Here is a 22,381-nt window from a genome sequence, read left to right as displayed (position 1 = left end):
GTTGTGCCCGAACCAATATAAATCTTGCTCCCACCACGCACGCCGTCCAGAGCCCGGAACACGCACAATAAATTTATTTGTCGGAGTGAGGTTCAAAACACTGACAAAATATCTCTACGTGCAACCGTTCAGAGATCTTGTATGTAATGTGCACGCCCATTACTCCTGGTTGACGTGACAGTCTAGGTATGGTATTTGATAACCAAATAAACAAAAGGTAAAAATAAATTGTTGTTTAGTCACAAGTCAACGATAATTACGCGAAAAACGCGAAGCACAAGTGAATGCACGCGCGTGACAACTTTCATAACCTTTTATTTGTCTAATATGAAGAATAGTGAACACCATCCGCATATAAGTTGGTTCTCTCGAACCTAGATGAGCAATATGTAACTAAAACCCTCATGTCATCCGTACACACCATGTTGGCTTTTTATTTGAACTAACACATAAGTGGACCAAATTCTAACAGTTAGTAATTGGATGATACTGGAAAGTTAACTAGTACTAACGTTAATTAAGTATTCTTGGAAAGTTATCAATCCAAAAACCCCATGGAGATGCATATAACTTATTACCGAAACCATACATGGTAAGGAGTACTAGAACATTATGGTTTTGTTTCAAGTCGCTAGCTTTGAAGTTGCTAAGATGAGGATCTTCTCCTTGAACTTGTTCATGGCCGGCTCTGGTAGGTACATGGAAGCTACCACGCAGTCCTCATCGTCTGCGTTCTTGCACCTCATCTGGTAGCTAACCATCTTGGTCGCGTCGTCGTTTCCGACAATGGGCACGCCGCCGGCCACCCGCTCCGCCCACCCCAGGTCCAACTCGTCCTCCCCGATCCGCGTTATGTCGGACACCACGAACGTCCACCCCTGCGCGTACGGCGGCGCCCCGCCGAGCGAGAACAGATCCACCATCGACTTCACGTACTCCTCCGTCATGCCGCGCTTGGCCTTCTGCACGAGCTCGACCGTGCCACCGAGCGAGCGCGTCGCCCCGCACAGCTCCGCCTCCACGAAGACGAAGCCGTTGCCGTAGAACCCGCGCGGGAGGGGCGGTGTCAGCTTCGCTTTCCCTCGAACGTTCATGGTGATCAGCAGGGACGACGACGCTCGCTGCTGCTGGCTGCCGGCGCTCCCGCACCCAAGAGCAAGAGCTATAGCTTCCGCTCGGCACATCCACATGGCGGCCGTGATGAGCTCGAAGTTGGTGGCCGGCTCGGTCACTTGGCTTCGAAGCGCGGCGATCTCTCTCGGGCCGAAGAGGAAGTAGCAACCGACCATCTTGTCCATGGTCATGGGCTGGACCGGCGATGACTCGTGCGACTCCTGGACGAAGGGTAAGCTTGTCAGGTCGGGTGGGTTGCGCGCCGTCAGAAGCTCTCTGTCCCACACCGGCAGAACGGCCGGGTGCTCGTCGCCTCGCGCGAGATCCGTTACGCACTTGAGGAACTGGATGACACCGAAGGCGTCAGCCATGTTGTGGCATATGCTGACGCCGATTGCAAATCCGCCGCATTTGAACCTCGTCACCTGCGCAATCAGAGTTCAGACTTTTTCGGAGTAAGCGTTCTTAATTATCTCAGTCTACTTGCAAATATTGTGGATTTGTGGTTCCAAGATTTATGTATGCTTCTGGAGACTTACTTGCATGAACATCAGAGGCCTGCCAACAACGTCTTTGGCGTCGCCGATGTCGCACACGAGCTCCTCAATGCAAGGGTACGGCGGCAGCAGCGGCTCACCAAGCTCGTCTAGCCGCACATCGGCATGGGCATCCACGAACACCACTCCTTCTCCGCTGCACTCCACCGCCAGCTTCCCTTTGGAGACCTCCCTGAGACGGCCGGCGATTGGGTAGTAGTACACCAGGGCCTTGGCCAGGGCCTCCCTGATGGCCTCCGCGACATCGACCACCGCCTGGGTGTCGTGGCCGTCAACAGCGTTACGGGGGCGGAAGAACTCGATCACCGTGGCGTAGAACCACAGGGGGATCTGGCTGTCAACGTCGGAGAGGGTCTTGCTCCCCTGAGGTGTTGGTGATGCCGGTGTCACCAGCTCCGGATCGCTCCGGTGTGCCTTGAAGGTCACCATGGCAATTGTGTTGTGTGCTTACAATATATGTGCAGTGTGTAGATACATATACCCCTGCTGTGCATCAATAAAATTGAAAAAGCACCATCTGATGCGTATGCGTGTACCCCTTTTATTCCTTCTTTCCTGCTGCCGTTTCATGGATGTAGTACCACTGTACCAGCAACAACTGAATAGCTGTCAGATTTGTCATTTCTTAAAATAACGCTCATTGTAGTGCTGTTAAACACTATGACATTGTGTCTTCTTTAGGTTTTATTTCTGCTCCTTGGTTTATATCTGTTCAATATCTGAGCGTCCACGTTGCTAGCACTATGGCCGCGGCCATGAGGGATGTTAGAGTACATATATTAGGCATGACCAGATTTTTTAGTTTACGATCAATTGCAATCCCATGATAACCTATCTTCAATGGCGCACCTAGAGATTGAAGAGAGCCTAGACAAGAATCAGAAGTGTTGACGCCGATTTGGTCACCAAACACTAGAATGAACCGTGTGACGGAACTTGACACCTTCAGATGACGTAGGGTCGAATAAAGTTGAAGATCTTTAAAGCAATGAATCACCTCTACGATGGTCACCACATGTTTGGGGTCAAACAGTAACAAACCCTATAGCTTTCTCGTGATGAGCAATACCTTGGCTTCGGCTCCGCGAGATCGACGGTGGCACCGGTCTGCGCGTGATGGGTCACCGGGTCGCCTGGCGGCGTGGCAGCACGGACGGTCCATGGTACAGGGCCGGACGGTTCGCGACCTAGCGGCAAAAGCGACTTCTTCCCTGCGTCGAGCCAGACAGTTCACGCTCTAGCAGGGTCGTCTTCTTCCTCGCAGGAACCTAGATCCTGCCCCGTGGAGAGAGATCTTAGGGTGCTCCATGTCAGCAGACAACGTAGAGCCACCTAGAAATTAAGAGATCAATTCGAGAAATAGATCTTGAGTGAAGTAGACAAAGTAGATCTTGCCCCTCAGGGGGTAAGATCCTAGGATCGTCTTGAGGTCGGCAGGCCATACAAGACAGATCTAGACGACATAGAGTTGAATAGGGGTGGATGTGGATATGTGGAAAGCTATAACTAAAGCTATGTTACATCTACTCCTAGGGCAGGAAAGGAAAATAAAATAGATTAGTTCGATTGAAACATTTTTGGGGGTTCTCAATCGTACCCCTTCATATATATATGGGAAGGTCTGGACCCGTTCTTAGAAAATAGCCAACAGATCCCACGTCATTAGATGGATAACCACGCACAAGATAAGGATAATCGCCCGAGTCAATCTAATCGCGACGGCACGGACCATCGGGGCCCTAGGACCGGACCGTCCGGGCCCTAGGGCCAGACCTGTCACACCCGGGTTTTAGGGACCCGAGTGTGAGATAATCAATCAAATGTGTGCTGAGATCAAGTCTCACACATATGATGAGTCATGGTACATAAATGAATGTCACACCTTTACTATATAATAGGAGTTCTGTACAAAATAAATAAATAATTACATCATACAAAGACATCGATCCAGCAACCATAGTTGACTCGGAGACGACGGCCTAGACCATTCACGAACTCATCATAGCATCATTCATGCGCCTCATCCTGCGGTACCTGTTCTTGACCTGGGGGTGTGAGTACAGCAAGGGTGAGCTCACATACGTTCATCGCTCAACAAGTTGTGGGGAATAATGTGCATGAACTTAACAAAGGTGGGAGCTCATGTGAAGCGTAAGGCTTACCAAAGGAGATGGTTAAAGCTGAGCATTGCTTTTAAAGTTGATCAAAATTTTATTAGCAGTTACTAAGTATAAGTAGATACCAATCCAATTAAATAAGAGATCAAATTAATAACAACACCCACAATGCAATGCAAATGACAAATTAAGTTTAGTTCCATAAATTAATCATGCGAGAGTCATGAGCTGCTCATGACCGCGAGCATGGCTGATATACCAATTTTACACTCTGCAGAGGTTGCGCCCTTTACCCACAAGTCGTGTATCCCGTCTAGCTAGGGTTAGCCAGACCCTTAGACACTTCCGAGGTGAATGGCTAGGGATCCACTACGAGGCCTTTACAAAGTTCCACAAGCTTCAGAAAACCCATTACAGTTTCTAGGAAGGGAAATATAAGAATCCCTCGTCCGAAAAGCCATCGCAGCATGATCGACCCGAGAACCTCCCTATACGCAACTCTCCTACTGCCCTTGCCCCTTTCGGGTAAGGTAGTCCTCCACTAGCTTTCCTAATTAGTCAGCCAAGGGCGTTCCATTCCACCCTTGTGGTAGCACATGTTTCTCAAGTTAAGCTCCATGTTCCAATTAACACAATGATCTTGTCATGAACAATAATTAAAACAATAGTATAATTCAACAACGTAGAGCCACCTAGAAATAGGAAAAAAACTTAGAGCCACCTAGAAATTAAAAGATCAATTCGAGGAATAGATCTTGAGTGAAGTAGACAAAGTAGATCTTGCCCCTCAGGGGATAAGATCCTAGGATCGTCTTGAGGTCGGCAGGCCATACAAGACAGATCTAGATGACGTAGAGTCGAATAGGGGTGGGGTGGATATGTGGAAAGCTACAACTAAAGCTATGTTACATCTACTCCTAGGGCAGGAAAGGGTAAATATCAAAATATCAATAGGAAAAAACTTGTGGTGTCCCTCCAGCCCAAATAAGTAAATGGATTAGGCTAGTAATATAGATTCATCGCCGTACCACCCCACATTTGAGTAGGACAACATATCAACGATGAATAGACTGGAAAGCACCATGACATCCCTGGAGGAGGATGACTAGATGATCTTGGTTGCACCACCTTTGGGGTCGGTTTAGTCAACCATCGCTTTTGCACGGATCGCCTTTTTGACCTTGGTTGTTTTATCGGTCGGTCGTGTGGAACGACTTTCTTCTTTATATATTTAGCAAGCAGCTAATCAAAAGTATTGTCGACTCTACTGAGCCAACCAAACGTATTCGAAGTGTTTTACATCCTAATACATGTTTTAGGACGTTGTGGTCTGACGGTCTGAGGTCACTGCTACTTCTGGTCATTTGCGGACCGTCCGGTCCTCATAGTCGGACTGTCCGCGCTTGTCCCAGACTATCCAGCCTTATTGCCCGGATCCTGCATGCGCAAGACATGTGACTGTGATCGAATGTCTGATCATGCTAGCCCCCGGTGCCTCCAGTTTTTCTTTTGTCTATAGCCTTCGGAGTAACTACTCTATGTGATATATTTGGCGTGTGAGGGTCACCAATGATAATATTTTTTCCTTTGCCTTTATCAGCCACACATGGCCGAACCAATACTTTTTTACTCGTCGGCTCTAATGTGCTGATAGGGGCAGGTGGCTTGTCATTTTTCATCACTTGCAATCTCAACCAACCTTCATTTATAACTGATTGTATTTGCCGACAGAAGACATTACAATCATTGGTGTTATGAAGAAAAGAGCCATGCCATGTACAATATACGCACCTTCTCAGGAGGAATTATGTGCGATAATTTAATGTTGTCATTTTTAAATAACTCGTCAAATATCTCAGCACATTTGACAACATTAAATGTGACCTTAACATTCCCCTTTTGTACTGAATGCAAGGGAGACCGAGCAACAGATTTGGCTATAGTGGGCCAAACAAGCTCGGCGACATGTAACTTTTCTAGCCCTGCAGGGGCCGAAAGGCATTCGGCCTTATGCACGGGTGATGGCATATTGCGACTATAGTGCGCTGTAGGTGGGGTGGAGCATAAAGATTGTGCTTGATGCGCAGTATCCTGGTCTGAATATGCATACCCGGATGGTCCGACTAGGGTGATCGGATGGTCCGTGTAACACCCCAGGTGTTTATTGTCTGCTCGACCACAAGTGCGAACATTAACCCGTGATAGCTGTGAATGTAAAGGTCACTAAATTTTGATCATCCTCGTCTATCATGATTTTGATATCGTGCCTATCTCCATCTGTCTAAATGTTCCTAATTTATTCTGCAAAAATTCAGACTTTAGTAATTTTTGGAACCTTGAATCCAATATCATTTGGGTTGAGCCATCGACGTCTTGCCCAAACTCTAATCCTTGAAATCGAATCTGGTTCCTTAAATTTCGTTTGAAATTCTTTCATGCTTGCATTGCACGTGTCTCTCTGTGGCGCGTGGCAGGTGCTAACCGGTGTCTGGACTGTGCACAGCCTCTCGCCCACGTGAACGATGCGTGACTACAATTTCGATGTCGGATCGATCTCGCATATTTATTTTGCGAAATGCCGAGCCTTGTGTCTGTTTAAAATTTATGGATTAAGAGAACATGAATTTGGAATCCCGATCCCCTCTTGTATTTTGTCCCAAGTAAATATTATTAGAACTCGACGATAGAAGTGAGGCAAAATTTAATCGGACCGAGATAATTAGAGCCAATATTGAGTATTCATAATTAATCTGTTTCTATGTTCAGACTGCGGATTAAATTTATCGGGTTTCGAATCAAATCAAATTAAGCACCGTCTATAATATCGAAGCTGATCTTGTTTGGTTCACTTCGTGTGTTTCTCTTCTCGATCTAAATCTTTAAATACAAATATGGATAAGAATTCATCTGACTCCATAGTATTCACCAAATCAAATTTTGTCCAAATATTTTCGTTGATCTTGGGTTGGTGCGAACCATTTCTATATCTTTTTAATCTAATTTCTGTAACTTTATTTGTGTACGCATATTTGTTTAGAAAAGAGAGAAAGAAAATCTGAGTTTTTCTTTATCCTCTACGTGTCCTCTCCCTCTATTCTTATTCTGACGTGTAGAGGCATCGTGTCCTCCTTATCCTCTCACCGGTGCCCACGAATTCATCTCCAGAAGGTACCGGCCGTGCCCTGTCTGCTAACTCCAGTCCGAGCTCCCTTCTCTTCTTCCCATGGCGGTTGTCGTCGAGTTCCCTGCGCAAGCGTCGCGTGCAGCCGCGTCTTCAAGCCCGGGTCTTCTTCCTCCCTTGCTCGCCCTGGGTCCTGCTCCCTGCGCCGCTTCTCTACCGGCTGAGCTCCTCTGCAGCTCCAGCGCCGGCCAGAGCTCCCCTGCGTGCCGTGTGCCCATCTCTATAGCGCGCAGCTCCCCACCTCCATGGCCGCCGCGCTCCTCCCTGCCCCAGCCCGGCGTTTCTCTGGCCGACCGAGCTCCCTCGCCATGGAGTTCCCGATGCTCTGCCCAGCCCCAACGCTTGGCTTCCATCCTAGCCGCGCCCTACTCGGCTTCTCCGGTGCCGGCCGCCGCTCCAAGTCGCCGTTCCAGCCGACCTCATTACTCGTTGCTCCTGATGGCTGATTGGACCTTGTAATGTTGCGACAACGACACGCAATGGTGATTTCCTTTCTCTGCTGCTGTCTGTACGGTGCTCGGGATATTTCTATTCATTATTGTCTTTGCTTCTCTAGCCGCCCGGTCGCCCGTTAGATGCTCGATACAATGCCTGAACCGGAAATCATCGCTGTTCCTGTGTTCATCACACCAGGTTGGTCGTGGCAAGCTGATTGATTGCTTGTGTTGTTGGGTTGATGACTGGTCTAGGTTTCCAGATTTTGTTGCACGTCTCATTGAGTTATTGAATTAATATATTAAAGCGTAATAACTAGTTTTAGTTTCAATTAACATTAGCAAAGTGTAGTGTATGCATCGGGTGTTCTAGTGGATGTATTAGTCTAGTGTTAGTAAATTGGTTTGTGTGATGTGAATGAAATTGTTTTCAGGCGTGTGTCTTAAAATTTACATAGGTTGGGGTTAGTTCTATGCTGTAGTGGTCATAATACTTGATATTTACTAACTGAGTTTAGGTTGAATGGAGGTATATGCATAGTGTCATTAGAGTAGTTCTTCATTTGCGATATGAACTTTAGGTTTAAGATGAGAACTCATACAAAGTGATTGTGTGCATGATTATGAAGTAGACCAATCTATTTATGTGATTAAGTAGGTGGTTTTAGCTCTAATCAAAGATAAGGTGTTAGAATATTATAAGTGTCAAGAACATGATAATTGGAGAAGCTAAATAGAAACTGAGTTAGGATTCTTGCTGTTGGGCTGCAAGTATAGTTTTAGTTATGCAGCAAATTTAGTGAAGCAAATCATGTTTTTTGTGAAAGTGTTATGTATAAAGATTGTAGTTAACTTCTTTATCTAGCTTGTGTTAAAATTTCAAGACCATAGGCCCAATAATCTGAAAGTTATGCTTCTCCTAAGTTCAGTTTCAGAATCTGTCCAGATTCTTTACAGATTTCGAAAATGACCTTGTTTGCCCAAGTTAAACTGAGAATCAGCTCTTAGTAATTATAGGAGAATTGTAGTACTTTGCTTAAACTTTCCAACAAATTTTGGAGCACCCTTTTTGGTGGTCTAGAGACCAAGTTACATCTGTTTGAACTGTAGAGTCTGAATCTGTCCAAATCTGGACAGCAATATTTATTTGTATTAACTGACCTTGATACACATTGAATCACCTTGAGATGTGTATAAATGAATTGTAGACAGTTCGTTTAGCTTTCTAAAAAGTCTAGGATCACCTGATTTGAATTTCTGAAACTCCAGTTATGGATTTTTTTAAGTGAAGAGCCGAATTCTGTCCAAATCTGGATAGAAATTGTGTTTAGTACTGTTTGACATTTTTAAATGTCGAATCTCATTGTGACGATAATACCAAACTTGTAGAGGACTTTATAAGCTTTCTAAAAAGTCTTAGTTTACTATTTTTGGATAAATATTGTGTAAGTTATGAATAAAACAACTAGCTGCTGTTCTGCTGTCCAAATTCAGCAAGTCTGAAATGATTGCTTGGAGTTTCTTTTGTGTCCAAATTCAGCAAGTCTGAAATGATTGCTTGGAGTTTCTTTTGTGTGGGTAACTAGATGTGGTTAGTTCTTGACTTGATTAAAGGAGTATTATAGTTGCATATGTTTGTTTCTATTGAAATTTGAAAACCATCGATGGGTAGTGCACATAAGTGTTTTAAGTATTTAAGTTGTTATGAATATAATCTCATGGAATTGTATGTTGTTTGGTACGTTTATTCACTCGATCAGATAGTGTGATGCTCCATTTAATTAGTGTGATTCTAATTGTCTAGAAAAGTGGTTTAGAAAATTAATTAGATTGCTTCTATCCTTAGTCTAAGTTTTATTAGACCTCCGATGATATATTTTAACTATGGGTGATAGTGTATGTTTATAATTTATTCTTGCTTGATAATAGTATTAGATCCAATTAAACAGGAGAAACACGAGTATTGTAGTTAGTGTATAGTTTACTATTTTGTGATGTTTGCATTAGGTCCTGTTAATCTAGAAAGGCGTAATTATTGCATTTAGCCATATGTCGATAACTAGCCGTTGCTGATGAAGTGTTGTAATGCCTCGTCATTAAGTGTTTAATTCATTTCTGGGACAAATTATTTAGTCTTGCTATTACTTCTCATATTCAATCCTGTACATCATGTGTTTCAATTAGGTGTGCTAGTTGATCACGTGATGCGGAAGTCAAGCTGAGTCGACCACGAGATGCTGTTTAGCGTGTGTTTCTTCGCAAGGGATACTGATGAATAAACTTGAAGATTTGCATGATCGGATCAAGCGCTAGGATGTGAGATGCTCGCCAAGTGGACGTCATCTAACAACACTAACCTAGTGTTATCTCAGGCAAGCCCCGGTGCATTTGCCACCCCATTGCTGTTTTTAAACTTTTATCACTTATATGCTGCATTAGGTGGTAGGAGTTGAATGATTAAACCTTTGTTGCATAACTTCCTTGAACTATTGATTGCCATCTTTGATACCTGTTTTAAAAAGCTAGATGTGCTTAGTATGCTCATAGACTAAGAATAAAATGTTTTGATCTATGAATCATGTTTTTACAAAGAAAAGAGGCTGGAGTGATGAAGGTATCAAAGGCCTTGATGACTTCATCATTTCAGTAGGGTACCTCTGACAGGTACCAGGTTTTCGGAAATAACTTAATATGAGACCAGACGTTGAGCAGGAAAGGTCGCCCGTCTGTGTCGCTTAAGGACCGTTCCGATTGTTGGCCTGCTGATCTAGGACCCTTTAACTGGCCACATGCCTCGTCATGGGTAAGCTTCGCCTCGGTCAGACCAATACCAGAAAGGCCGGCCCGCAATGGGAGTGGAGAGATGGCGAGAGTATCGTGTATCCACCTGGCAAGAGGCTGGATGGTGGGGTACTGAGCTCTCGGTTGGCGGGGACCCGTTCTGGTCTTGAGAAACTCGTGGGCGAGTTGACATATGCAAGGGTTAAGTGCTACATATGTCGTGTGGTTGGAGATCCCCAGCTGGGTATTAATCGATTCGGATCGCCGAACTTCTCGGATATGAAGACTGGATCTTCGACCCACATCGTAGATAACAAGTGAAACTAAATGCTGCTAAAATAAAGCTAGTGTAGGACAAGTGAATGCTCTAGATTAGGCAAATCTAGATTCAGGAAAAGTACTTAATTTGTGAAGTAAACTTTTTGCATAAGGATCCACTACTAGTAAGCTTTTCTGCGAAAATGAGTCTTTGAAATTTGATAAGCTTTACCTTGATTCCCGACAAACTAGCATATCCTTGAGAGTCTTTTCTTAGTCGGGTAAGTCTTGCTGAGTAATTGCGTACTCAGGGTTTTATTCCCTGTTGTTTTTTCAGGATTATAAGTTTGTTCTGTTGTGGATGGTGCTAAGTGCCGGTGGGCTCGGCCTTCTTATATAAGTATATCCCATCTTTAGCTTCTTTATTGAGGATTGTCACTTAAGCTAGCATGTATTTTAAAACCTGTAAATATTTTATACATTTTAAATTGTAATTCTTTTGAATCACTTTCTTTTGTAATCACTCCGATAATTGTCTAATGTAAACTTATTGTAACATGTAATCATTTTGCAATAAAGAATTTATTTCCGCTGCAAATGTTGGTGTGTAATTTGTGTTTACTTAATCCTGCGATCTTGGCGGTAAGTCGTTTATCCGGGGTCCTCGGGGCACTCGGACAGATCCTGTTAAGTTGTTTGGTGCACACGCATAGCTGTCTGAGGTCTTTGAGACAAGGACAGGTACATGTGGGCCCGATAACTTGGGAGGTTCTGCGAAAGCTGGTATCGGAGCTTGATTAAGTTTATACGGTCACATACGTATTTTCAAAACAAAATTTTGGTTTTGGAAAACCTATTTTCAACTAAACACATTGTTTGGTTTTGAAAAACAGATTTGAAAAACTATAATGCTAGCGACATCCTCTGTTAAGCCCTAAATTAAGGACTACTAGGTGGCTTAGTTCAGAATACTAACCCACAACCTGGGAAGGGTAATGCATACATGTGTATTGTTATTTTTTAGGTAAGGTGAGATGTGAGAGCATGACCGAACAAACGTCGGTCTAGGGAAGAGTATAAAAAGCGCTTGATTATATACATGTTACACATATGTATATATGAAGGCTGCGAAGTGGAGTAATTATTTTTTGGATTCAGTACCCCATGGATATGTATGGGTATACAGACATGGGAATACTGAGAAGTGTAATGTATTTGCAACGACACACCTACGCTCAGGTAAGAAGGTGAGTTACCATAATGAGCTGCCCTATGGTTAAAGTGTGGCAGCGGCGCCTATGCGTGGCTCGGCGCTTAATGAGGAGCTGGCCTCCATATAGAAATATATGGAGTATAAACTGTGATAAACTGTCATGTGTGAATTGCACCATTGGGAACTGGGCTGTGATGAAATTTTCTGCAGGTACACTAACTTCGAACTCGTATGTGTAGCTGACGACTAGCAATATATCGAGAGAGAATGTAGGTATGCCACCGATATAGAACGCTATTGCCACGTTATGTTGGCAAAACTGGTGAGGCCGAATAGAACGAGCATGTATCCTGATTGTTGCATTGTGTCTGTTGTTTGCGCACAAAAATGCTTCCCTCACCTTTATTCTAATAATTGGTGGTTGTAAACAAATATGCTTTTCTCATCTTTATTTCGATAATAAATAATTGGAAAATGTTTGAAGCATGACTATCTTATAAGCAAATTTCTAGCTTTGTTTGTTGTGTCCTTTAGACATGTATGTATGAGGCCTGTGGTTCTTAGTCAATTGACCGCTAGTGCAACTTGGGTTTGTTTTCGTGCTTGTGCCGGTAGAATGTAGGTAGTTTGTTTGCATAAACCCTAAGCTAGGTCATGTCCTCGTTTAGTGAACCATAACCCAAATCATCATCAATCCTCCAAAAATTCCTCCAAGTCTCCAAGCAGGGATGGGTTCGAGTTTCTCGTTACTACTCCATGACCGCTTAGATAAGCTTTTTATTGGATGTAAAATGAACGCAGACTTAAAATAAGGATCTCGAGTACATGTTCTCGTTGTTTAATATGTGACTCTTTTGTAGTCATTTTTCCCTCCAAAATCATGCCTTTGCTCGCTTGGTGCAAGCTGATGTTTCTATTCCACTCGGTATCTTTTGGGGACCATCTCGTTATTTTATCAACCTAACCCAGGAAAGCCATGTCCAATCATTTTCTTGAACTGGATGTCTTTGGGTTCCTCATATCTCTTGAAGGCATACCAATTTAATCTTCTGATCATTTTCCCTCTGAACCTAATCAGACATTAATCCTTGACTTTGTAATCTCGGCGATGGGCATAGAAATATGTTTGGCGCTGAATTAAGAGTCTCCCATCGTACTCCCTCATCAACCAATTTAGGTTTTGGCAATCCCGTGTTCCTTTCATCGGGCCAGGACCTATTTGGCTCTCTACCTGTAACCATTCTTATAGGTGGAGTCTCTTTTGTATATTATCATCCTGGTTCAGTCTATTTGTTACCGCGTGAGAAATCTTATTGGTTACGTCTGGTAATGGTGTTATGATTAAAACTGGCGGTGCCGCGACGAAACCGAGGGCCTCCTGTGGGTGATCAACACATGGTTGCGCTACTTGGCACGCGCTGGTATCACAGTTAGTAGTCATAATCCATTATGAGATTATATTGATATGTTATCTTTGAGCAAATTGTTCTTACCACGTGAGATTCATTATCGGTGCCAGTTCGGTAATGGTGTCATGATTAAGAACTTATGGTGCCGCAGCGAAACTGAGAGCCCCTTGTGAATGTACACGCAAGGTTATGCTGCTTGGCGCATGCTGGTATCGAGGTATCTAGTCATGATCCATTATGGAACTACATTAATATATTATCTTTCGTGGACTTTTCCCTTGAAACGATTTTTGTGTTGTTTGCTGAAACAATCAAACAATATATGCCATCACTATTGGATCAAAAGAGTATATAACTCTGATGTACTCCTTAAGTAAAGTTCTTACCAGTTCCGAAGTCTTCATAAAAAAAATCGAAACCTATCTGTATTTAACTGTGTGATAAAAGAATCACCCCTTTCATGTGTAGTCTCTTTTCTCTTGATTTTGGTGGTGACTACACATACAAGTTCCCTTTACATCCTTTGTGTAAAGGTGAAGCCTTGGAACATTTTAGTGTTGGAAGTGAAAGTCGCCTAGAGGGGGGGGGGTGAATAGGCGGAACCTGAAAATTAAAACTTTATCCCCCAACTAGATCCCTTGATTAGTGGTTAGAACAAGATATACAAATATCGGAGAATAGAAACTAAGTTCTTGCTTGAAAAGAGTATTGCTAAATAATGCGGAAGTGATAAATCAATATAACTAGTAAGTTATAGAATAACAAAGCAAGAAGCCTTAGATGAGAAGAGCACAAGGACAAGTTCTTTCTTGCAATGTGTTGCTTCACTAAATGGGAATTTAACTTGAAGCAACACCAAATGATATTAGTAAATAAAGGTGCAAGAACACTTAGAACAAGGGGAAACAAACAAATCACAAGCAATAAACACAATGGACACGGGTGATTTGTTTTACCGAGGTTCGGCCCTCGAAGGCCTAGTCCCCGTTGAGGAGTCCACTTAAGGACGGGTCTTTTTCAACCCTTTCCCTCTCTCTCCCGATCACACAAGGATCGGTGAGCTCTTCTTCTTCTCAAGGATCACTCTTGATCCCACAAGGACCACCACAATCTTTGGTGTCTCTTGCTAGCTTTTACAAGCCTCCAAAACTTTGGAGGAAGTTCGATGGGAGTCAATACTCCACGCACAAATGAACACAAAGATGTAGCACACACTATCTCTCAATGAATCTCACAAGGCGCTAGGGCTAAACTCAATTGAGTAGCTCTCAATTGCTTGCTCTCTCTTTTGTGGCACTTGTGTTGGTTGTAGTGGACTAAATCTTGTGTATAGGATGGATCAATGAATATATGTGGTTGGGAGGGCTTGAGTATGTCAACTAGATGACTTGGAATGTTGCTTGGGCTCCCACAACTTGAAGTGGCCGGTTGGGGTGGTATTTATAGCCACCATCCAAAAACTAGCCGTTGATGAAGTCTGTTGGCGATGGGTGCACCGGACAGTCCGGTGCACACCGGACATGTCCGGTGCCCCAGCCACGTCATCCTATCCGTTGGGGTTGGAGCTGGTCGACCGTTGGAGGATTTGTCCTCATGTGGCACCGGACAGTCCGGTGCACACCGGACAGTCCGGTGCCCCCCTGTCCTTCTGCTCTGACTTCTGCCGCGTGTACTGTTGCGCACTGTTCACTGTCAGAGTCGACCGTTGGCGCGGGGTAGCCGTTGCTCCGCTGGCGCACCGGACAGTCCGGTGAATTTTAGCGGAGCGGCCTTCCATTTTCCCGAAGCTGGCCAGTTCAGAGCCGCTTCACTCTGGAGCACCGGACACTGTCCGGTGGTGCACCGGACAGTCCGGTGAATTATAGTGGGCTACGCCTGAGAAACCCGAAGGTGAAGAGTTTGAAGGCAATCCTCCCTGGTGCACCGGACATGGTCCGGTGGTGCACCGGACACTGTCCGGTGGCACACCGGACAGTCCGGTGCGCCATACCAGGGAGCACTTCGGTTTCTCTTTGCTCCTTCCTTTTGAACCTTGTCTTGTTCTTTTTATTGGTTTTGAGTTGAATCTTTGGCACCTGTAGAACATGTAATCTAGAGCAAACTAATTAGTCCAATTGTTTGTGTTGGACATTCAACCACCAAAATCATTTAGGAAAAGGTTTAAAGCCTATTTCCCTTTCAATCTCCCCCTTTTTGGTGATTGATGCCAACACAAACCAAAGCAAATATATAAGAGAATAATTGAACTAGTTTGCATAGGATAGGTGCAAAGATTGCTTGGAATTAAACCAATATTGATTTCATAAGGTATGCATGAATGGTTTCTTTCTTATATAACATTTTGGACCACTTTTGCACCACATGTTTTGTTTTTGCAAATTCTTTTGTAAATCCATTTCAAGGATCTTTTGCAAATAGTCAAAGATAAATGAATAAGAGTTTGCAAAGCATTTTCAAGATTTGAAGTTTTCTCCCCCTGTTTCAAATGCTTTTCCTTTGACTAAACAAAACTCCCCCTCAATGAAATCCTCCTCTTAGTGTTCAAGAGAGTTTTAAGATATCAATTTTGAAAATCCCCTTTTTGAACACAATAAGATACCAATTTTGAAATTTACCAATTGAAAATCATTAGTTTTGAAATTAGGAGGGTGGTGCGGTCCTTTTGCTTTGGGCTCATTTCTCCCCCTTTTTGGCATTAATCGCCAAAAACGGAAACATTAGATCCCTCTTTATAAGTTGTCTCCACCTTTGGTAAATAATATATGAGTGAAAGATTATACCAATGAGGAGAGATAGTATGGAGTGATGGCGAAGGGTAGATAATACCAATAGAGTTGAGTGGAAGCCTTGTCTTCGCCGAAGACTCCATTTCCCTTTCAATCTACGACTTAGCATAGTAATATACTTGGAAACATATTAGTCGTAGTCATGGTACGGGAATAATAGGATATATGCATTTGTACCAAAATGAAAGAGATATGATCAAGAGATATGTCAATTAAGCATGATCATAGTTCTATATAATATAGATTTCTCCCCCTAAATATGTGCCTTGAGAGGAATACATATTTTGGCCTTAAATGCCAAGTGCACATAATTAGGTTAATGAGAACAAGTCTATATCATAGAGAAAGTGTAGTGCATTGTGTCATAGTATATGTGTGATGCTCAAGACAGTTTATGCACTTATGAAAGCATGTTGCAAACATTTTAAGCATTTTCCTTGAAAGATTTCAAAGAGACTTAAGGACCATCCACCTTTGGAACAAAGGTAGCTTATCCTCGTTACAAGGTTAAGCTTTAAGCTCTTTGACAATAGAACCACTTCATCTAGTTTTAGCAAAGATGCAATAATGCATGAGTGAAATTTTTAAGAGGTTAAACTAGGTATGAAGCAAGGATAAATGCAAAGGACATGCTTTCTCTTCCTTTTATACAAGATATGCAAAGAGTGTATATAAGAGGAAGATTTTAGGTACATATGTAAATGATAGGAATAAGTTTTACCCGTTTTGTACCTTTACTTGTAGACGCTCTCTTCATTGTGCTTTTGTCCTTAGTCTTGTTTGCTTAAGACCTATGCTCAATGACAATGTGTGAAAATATTTTGCACAAGAGAGAGTTCTTACAACTAGTGATCCTTTTCCAAGCCATGGTTAACATATATTAAGTGGATCACAAATTGTATAAATGAATCATGAATTCTCCTTTTAACTTAGTGCATATCGAGAGAGGTATCGATTGGAAAGAATATGAGGCACTAAGTGTCATTTGATGTTATTCTATGGTCAAACAAACAATGGATGCGATCAATAGAGTAACATATTGGAATAGGAATTTAAGCTTAAAATAGGAGAATCCAATAAGCATGCTATTTTAGTAATGAGAGCAACAATCCTTGATAAAAGCAACATTATTTTAACAAGATGGATTGATGAGTAGTAGCATACTTCATGAGAAACACTATTCTCATGCAAGAGACTGTATGAAATTTCTAAGATAAAACAATAGTCTCAACATAATCAAAAAATAAGAATAAACTCCCCCTAAAGATATGCATCAAGAAATTGAAAGAATTGATTTTGATGCATTCACCTTTAAAGACACAAAGGGAGACCCATTACACACTTTGATCGCGGCTTATGAAATTTGCAATAATCAACTTAAGCCTGGTAATTCCATAATGAAAAGTATTTGGAATGCTTACAACCACACCATCGATTGTTGTGAAGACCTTATTGTCCAAGTAGGTGTTATTGTCCTTGATGTTCTTCCTTTTTCATTTGAGTGTCCTCCCTTTGTAGTTGTCTCTTTTTCCTTCCAAGCTCATTGAAAATACTCAAGAGAGATGTTAATAGCGCAAGGGAGTATATGGTGAAAGATGATTACTTTAGATAATTAACATACATGATTCATCATCCACAAGTCACACAGATATGAAGTAAAATCCTTAACATTTGTGCTTATTACTAAAAAGGAATATGCACTATTTAACTATTTGATCAAACATAGGATTTTGCTTCTTCATATTGAATTTTATTAATTATTACTTAAAAGCAAGTCAATATGAGAACATTTATAGCAAAAGGTATGAAATAGATTCTAATGGATAAGTGCATTTATGAGAATGTGATTGAATGCACATCAAGACAAATTTAGTCCTCCAAAGAATCTATTCTTCAAGAATGATAATTTAGAGAGAATAACCATTGAAGGGAACTATATTAAAGAGATGAGTTCCCATACCTTTGCTTTTACCTTTCTTCCTTTTTGGTGAAGAGTACCCTTTGAGGCTTGTGACTTTAACCTTGCACTTACTCTCTTGTAGATTTTCATAAGTAAGCTCAAGAGAGATGTTAAAACCAACACAAGCACTAGTTTCCCTTTTTGTAATCATTTTGATAAAGAATGAAAAGTGAATTACTAAAGCATGGAAATTTTATAGTATGAACTAGATTATTCCATGAAGTATGCCTAGTTTTAACTCAAAAAACAAGCATGGTAAAATTCTTGAGACCTAAGGGAATAAATCTAATTCATAACATGGAGAGCGATAAATGTAGAAGAATCATATCCAATTTAAGCAAAAAAAACATACAACATAAATTATTGGATTGATTTTTCTTGCATGATGGATTACGCATTTCCATAGAGAAACTTATTCTCTAAAAGTGAGACTACTTTGGGTTACTTAAATAAGATCAGTAGTCTCACTAGTTTAGTTATAGAGAGAGTTTTCCTTTTATAGGTGTCCTAAGGATTTGAATTCCTTACATGACACCTCATTCTTTTAAGAACATGAGATATCTCTCTATATCTAGAACATGGCAATAATAGAATAATTAATGTAGAGACATGCCATGTGAACTTGCAATAATTTAAAACATGTAGATTGTCATAATATAGAATTTGATAAATACACAATCTACCATATGAGGGGAATTTCTTTCAAAGAATGATGACATAATTTTAAAACATGCTTAAGTGCTTTCTATTTCTATGTGACTACACAAGACACACGACAATTTAAGATAATTGCACTTAAGAATATAAATGTTACCATCCCTTGACTTTCCTCCATGTTGTAGGCTTTGATATTCCGCACATGATGATTCTTTATTTCCTACAACATCAATATCTTCCCGAGATGATATGAGTTTTGAATACAATAAATTGAAGTAACCTTGGGTCAATCTTGAATATGTAGATCATTTGAAGATTGATAGCTTGAGTTGATAAGAATTAACTCCCTCAAGCACCCCAAAGGTTCATACCATCTCCTTCTCCTACAAAGCTTGTCAAGCACATTTTGGTACCCATCGCTTGATGGGTCCGTTAAGGTTAGTAAACAAGGATCTAGGAACCCAATTGTCCTTTGTGCTAGCGCTTGTTACTTTTCTAGCACAAGTTTCAATCTTGGGTTGCCTAGTTATATATGAATCAATTGACAAGTTAGGAGTGGAATTTTTACCAATGGGACAATCTTTACATTGATGTCCCTTTTCCCGGCATGTGTAGCATAGGCGTTTTCCAAGTTTTGAAACCTTCTTCCTTCCTTGTTTGTTGCCTGCTACATGGTTAGTAAAAATTTTCTTTTCTAACCCTATGCCTTTTTGTTTTAAATGAGGACAAGATCTAAGCAAGTGTCCTTTCTTGAAGCATTTAAAACAAAGTCTATCATCCTTGTTAATAATCAAGCCATTTTTAATGTAGGGACATGACCTAATCAAGTGCCCTTCTTCAAAGCAATCACTACACCTCTTAATGTGAAGTGTGGCTTGATCATTACCTTGGACGTTACCTTTTGTGGAGGCGTGGTTGAGGCTTTTGTAGGAGGTGTTGAAATTCATCTTTTGTTTCTTCCTCTTGGCAATCCTCAATTCCTTGACATTTTCTTCAAGAGATGTAGTGCATGCCACGGTTGTTCCCGTCTCAAGCTTCTTCACCATGTGATCACGGTTATCTTGAGAAGGTTGGGCAATGCATTTCCCTTTTAGTTGTGTCAAGCTCTTCTTTAGCCTCTCATTTTCTTCTTTGAGCTTTTGATATGAATCATCATTTGTTCCTGCAAATTCTAGCTCAAAGGAAGATTTGCTTGTCGACAAACAACAAGCATTAGCACATGGTAATATAGTATCAATTTGAATACATGTGCATGAGTGAGGTTGTTGGGATTTTAAGTTTTCTATCACAACCTCATGAGCAATGTTTAATATGATATGATCATCCTTAAGATTTCCATGAGAGCATAGGAGCATATCATATTTATCTTGAAAAGCTAGATTTTCAATTTTTAGCTTTTCTACTTGGTCCTTAAGCAAGGTATTCCTATTTACTAATTGAGCGATACAATGTAAAGCGTTATCTTGCTCAATTGAAATAGTTTCATACCTTTGGACCAAATCAACATGAGAGCACTTTAGCTCCTCATGTTCTTTAGTCAACTCGTCAAAGTGTTGCATCTTTATGGAGAGAATATCTTCTAGCCTTTGACGAGCTTCGCTTTGCTCTCTCGCTCTTTCTAGAAGTTTGAGCATGACCGCCTTATCTTCTTGGCTTAGGCGAGCGTAGAGATGCACAAAGCTTCTTTCTTCCTCCTCATCCTCATTTGTGCTTCCGCTATCATTTTCATTAGCCACACAACACATGTGGGAATCGAAATGGGAAGACAAACCTTTTGGAGAGGCGGATTCATCGTTTGGTCTCCATCGTTCATTCTCTTCTTCTTCCTTGCAAGGGTTAGTATCACAAATACCAAAGGAAGTAGAAGCATAAAATGAACTATCATGTTTGGATTCATCAAATTTGCTTTTAATTCTAGTCCAAATATCATGCGCATCATGAATAGGTTCATCATATTTTGATATGAAGGCACGATAATCTTCTTTGCTAAGAGAATTAGTTAAGATGTCAAAAGCTAGATAGTTTAAGCGATAACATCTTTGATCCTCCTCGGAATTAATTTTTTCATTGTAATTAGAGGAAAAGATACTCTTGTCTATAATTTGTTCTAATCGTGGATCTATGGTTCTAAAAGCATTTATTACACTAGTAGACCATGAGTCATAATTGGAACAATCTTCAAATAATATTTCAAGAGTCACCTCCTTTTGAGTTGCATTCGATGGAGGAGTCTTCTTGTTCTTTTGGGATCTTCTACGAGCCATCACTTCGAGCTGTTAGACTCAAGATGAAGTGCCTAGCTTTGATACCAATTGAAAGTCGCCTAGAGGGGGGGGGGTGAATAGGCGGAACCTGAAAATTAAAACTTTATCCCCCAACTAGATCCCTTGATTAGTGGTTAGAACAAGATATACAAATATCGGAGAATAGAAACTAAGTTCTTGCTTGAAAAGAGTATTGCTAAATAATGCGGAAGTGATAAATCAATATAACTAGTAAGTTATAGAATAACAAAGCAAGAAGCCTTAGATGAGAAGAGCACAAGGACAAGTTCTTTCTTGCAATGTGTTGCTTCACTAAATGGGAATTTAACTTGAAGCAACACCAAATGATATTAGTAAATAAAGGTGCAAGAACACTTAGAACAAGGGGAAACAAACAAATCACAAGCAATAAACACAATGGACACGGGTGATTTGTTTTACCGAGGTTCGGCCCTCGAAGGCCTAGTCCCCGTTGAGGAGTCCACTTAAGGACGGGTCTTTTTCAACCCTTTCCCTCTCTCTCCCGATCACACAAGGATCGGTGAGCTCTTCTTCTTCTCAAGGATCACTCTTGATCCCACAAGGACCACCACAATCTTTGGTGTCTCTTGCTAGCTTTTACAAGCCTCCAAAACTTTGGAGGAAGTTCGATGGGAGTCAATACTCCACGCACAAATGAACACAAAGATGTAGCACACACTATCTCTCAATGAATCTCACAAGGCGCTAGGGCTAAACTCAATTGAGTAGCTCTCAATTGCTTGCTCTCTCTTTTGTGGCACTTGTGTTGGTTGTAGTGGACTAAATCTTGTGTATAGGATGGATCAATGAATATATGTGGTTGGGAGGGCTTGAGTATGTCAACTAGATGACTTGGAATGTTGCTTGGGCTCCCACAACTTGAAGTGGCCGGTTGGGGTGGTATTTATAGCCACCATCCAAAAACTAGCCGTTGATGAAGTCTGCTGGCGATGGGTGCACCGGACAGTCCGGTGCACACCGGACATGTCCGGTGCCCCAGCCACGTCATCCTATCCGTTGGGGTTGGAGCTGGTCGACCGTTGGAGGATTTGTCCTCATGTGGCACCAGACAGTCCGGTGCACACCGGACAGTCCGGTGCCCCCCTGTCCTTCTGCTCTGACTTCTGCCGCGTGTACTGTTGCGCACTGTTCACTGTCAGAGTCGACCGTTGGCGCGGGGTAGCCGTTGCTCCGCTGGCGCACCGGACAGTCCGGTGTACACCGGACAGTCCGGTGAATTTTAGTGGAGCGGCCTTCCATTTTCCCGAAGCTGGCCAGTTCAGAGCCGCTTCACTCTGGAGCACCGGACACTGTCCGGTGGTGCACCGGACAGTCCGGTGAATTATAGTGGGCTGCGCCTGAGAAACCCGAAGGTGAAGAGTTTGAAGGCAATCCTCCCTGGTGCACCGGACATGGTCCGGTGGTGCACCGGACACTGTCCGGTGGCACACCGGACAGTCCGGTGCGCCATACCAGGGAGCACTTCGGTTTCTCTTTGCTCCTTCCTTTTGAACCTTGTCTTGTTCTTTTTATTGGTTTTGAGTTGAATCTTTGGCACCTGTAGAACATGTAATCTAGAGCAAACTAATTAGTCCAATTGTTTGTGTTGGACATTCAACCACCAAAATCA

The 22,381-nt window shown here is 42.1% G+C and overlaps 1 protein-coding gene across 1 annotated transcript; it reads right to left on the bottom strand.

The window, feature by feature from the left end:
* Positions 1-492: 492 nt before the first annotated feature.
* On the bottom strand, positions 493-2,101 carry LOC100381444 (uncharacterized). Its single transcript, NM_001368192.1, has 2 exons — positions 1,653-2,101; positions 493-1,538 (listed from the first exon to the last, which is right to left on the bottom strand). Exons 1-2 carry the CDS (start codon positions 2,097-2,099, stop codon positions 624-626), a joined length of 1,362 nt encoding a protein of 453 aa, NP_001355121.1. The 5' UTR covers positions 2,100-2,101; the 3' UTR covers positions 493-623.
* Positions 2,102-22,381: the final 20,280 nt, after the last annotated feature.

The sequence above is a fragment of the Zea mays genome, chromosome 1 (genome assembly GCF_902167145.1).
Source record: "Zea mays cultivar B73 chromosome 1, Zm-B73-REFERENCE-NAM-5.0, whole genome shotgun sequence".
Classification (NCBI taxonomy): Eukaryota; Viridiplantae; Streptophyta; class Magnoliopsida; order Poales; family Poaceae; genus Zea; species Zea mays.
Note: the sequence above shows the minus strand (reverse complement) of the source record. Positions and strands in the feature narration are given on the sequence as shown.

Coding starts and splice junctions, on each gene's coding strand:
- LOC100381444 (NM_001368192.1), bottom strand. CDS start 2,099: ATGGTGACCTTCAAGGCACACCGGAGCGATCCGGAGCTGGTGACACCG. Junction 1,539..1,652: donor GGCCTCTGATGTTCATGCAA/GTAAGTCTCCAG, acceptor CTGATTGCGCAG/GTGACGAGGTTCAAATGCGG.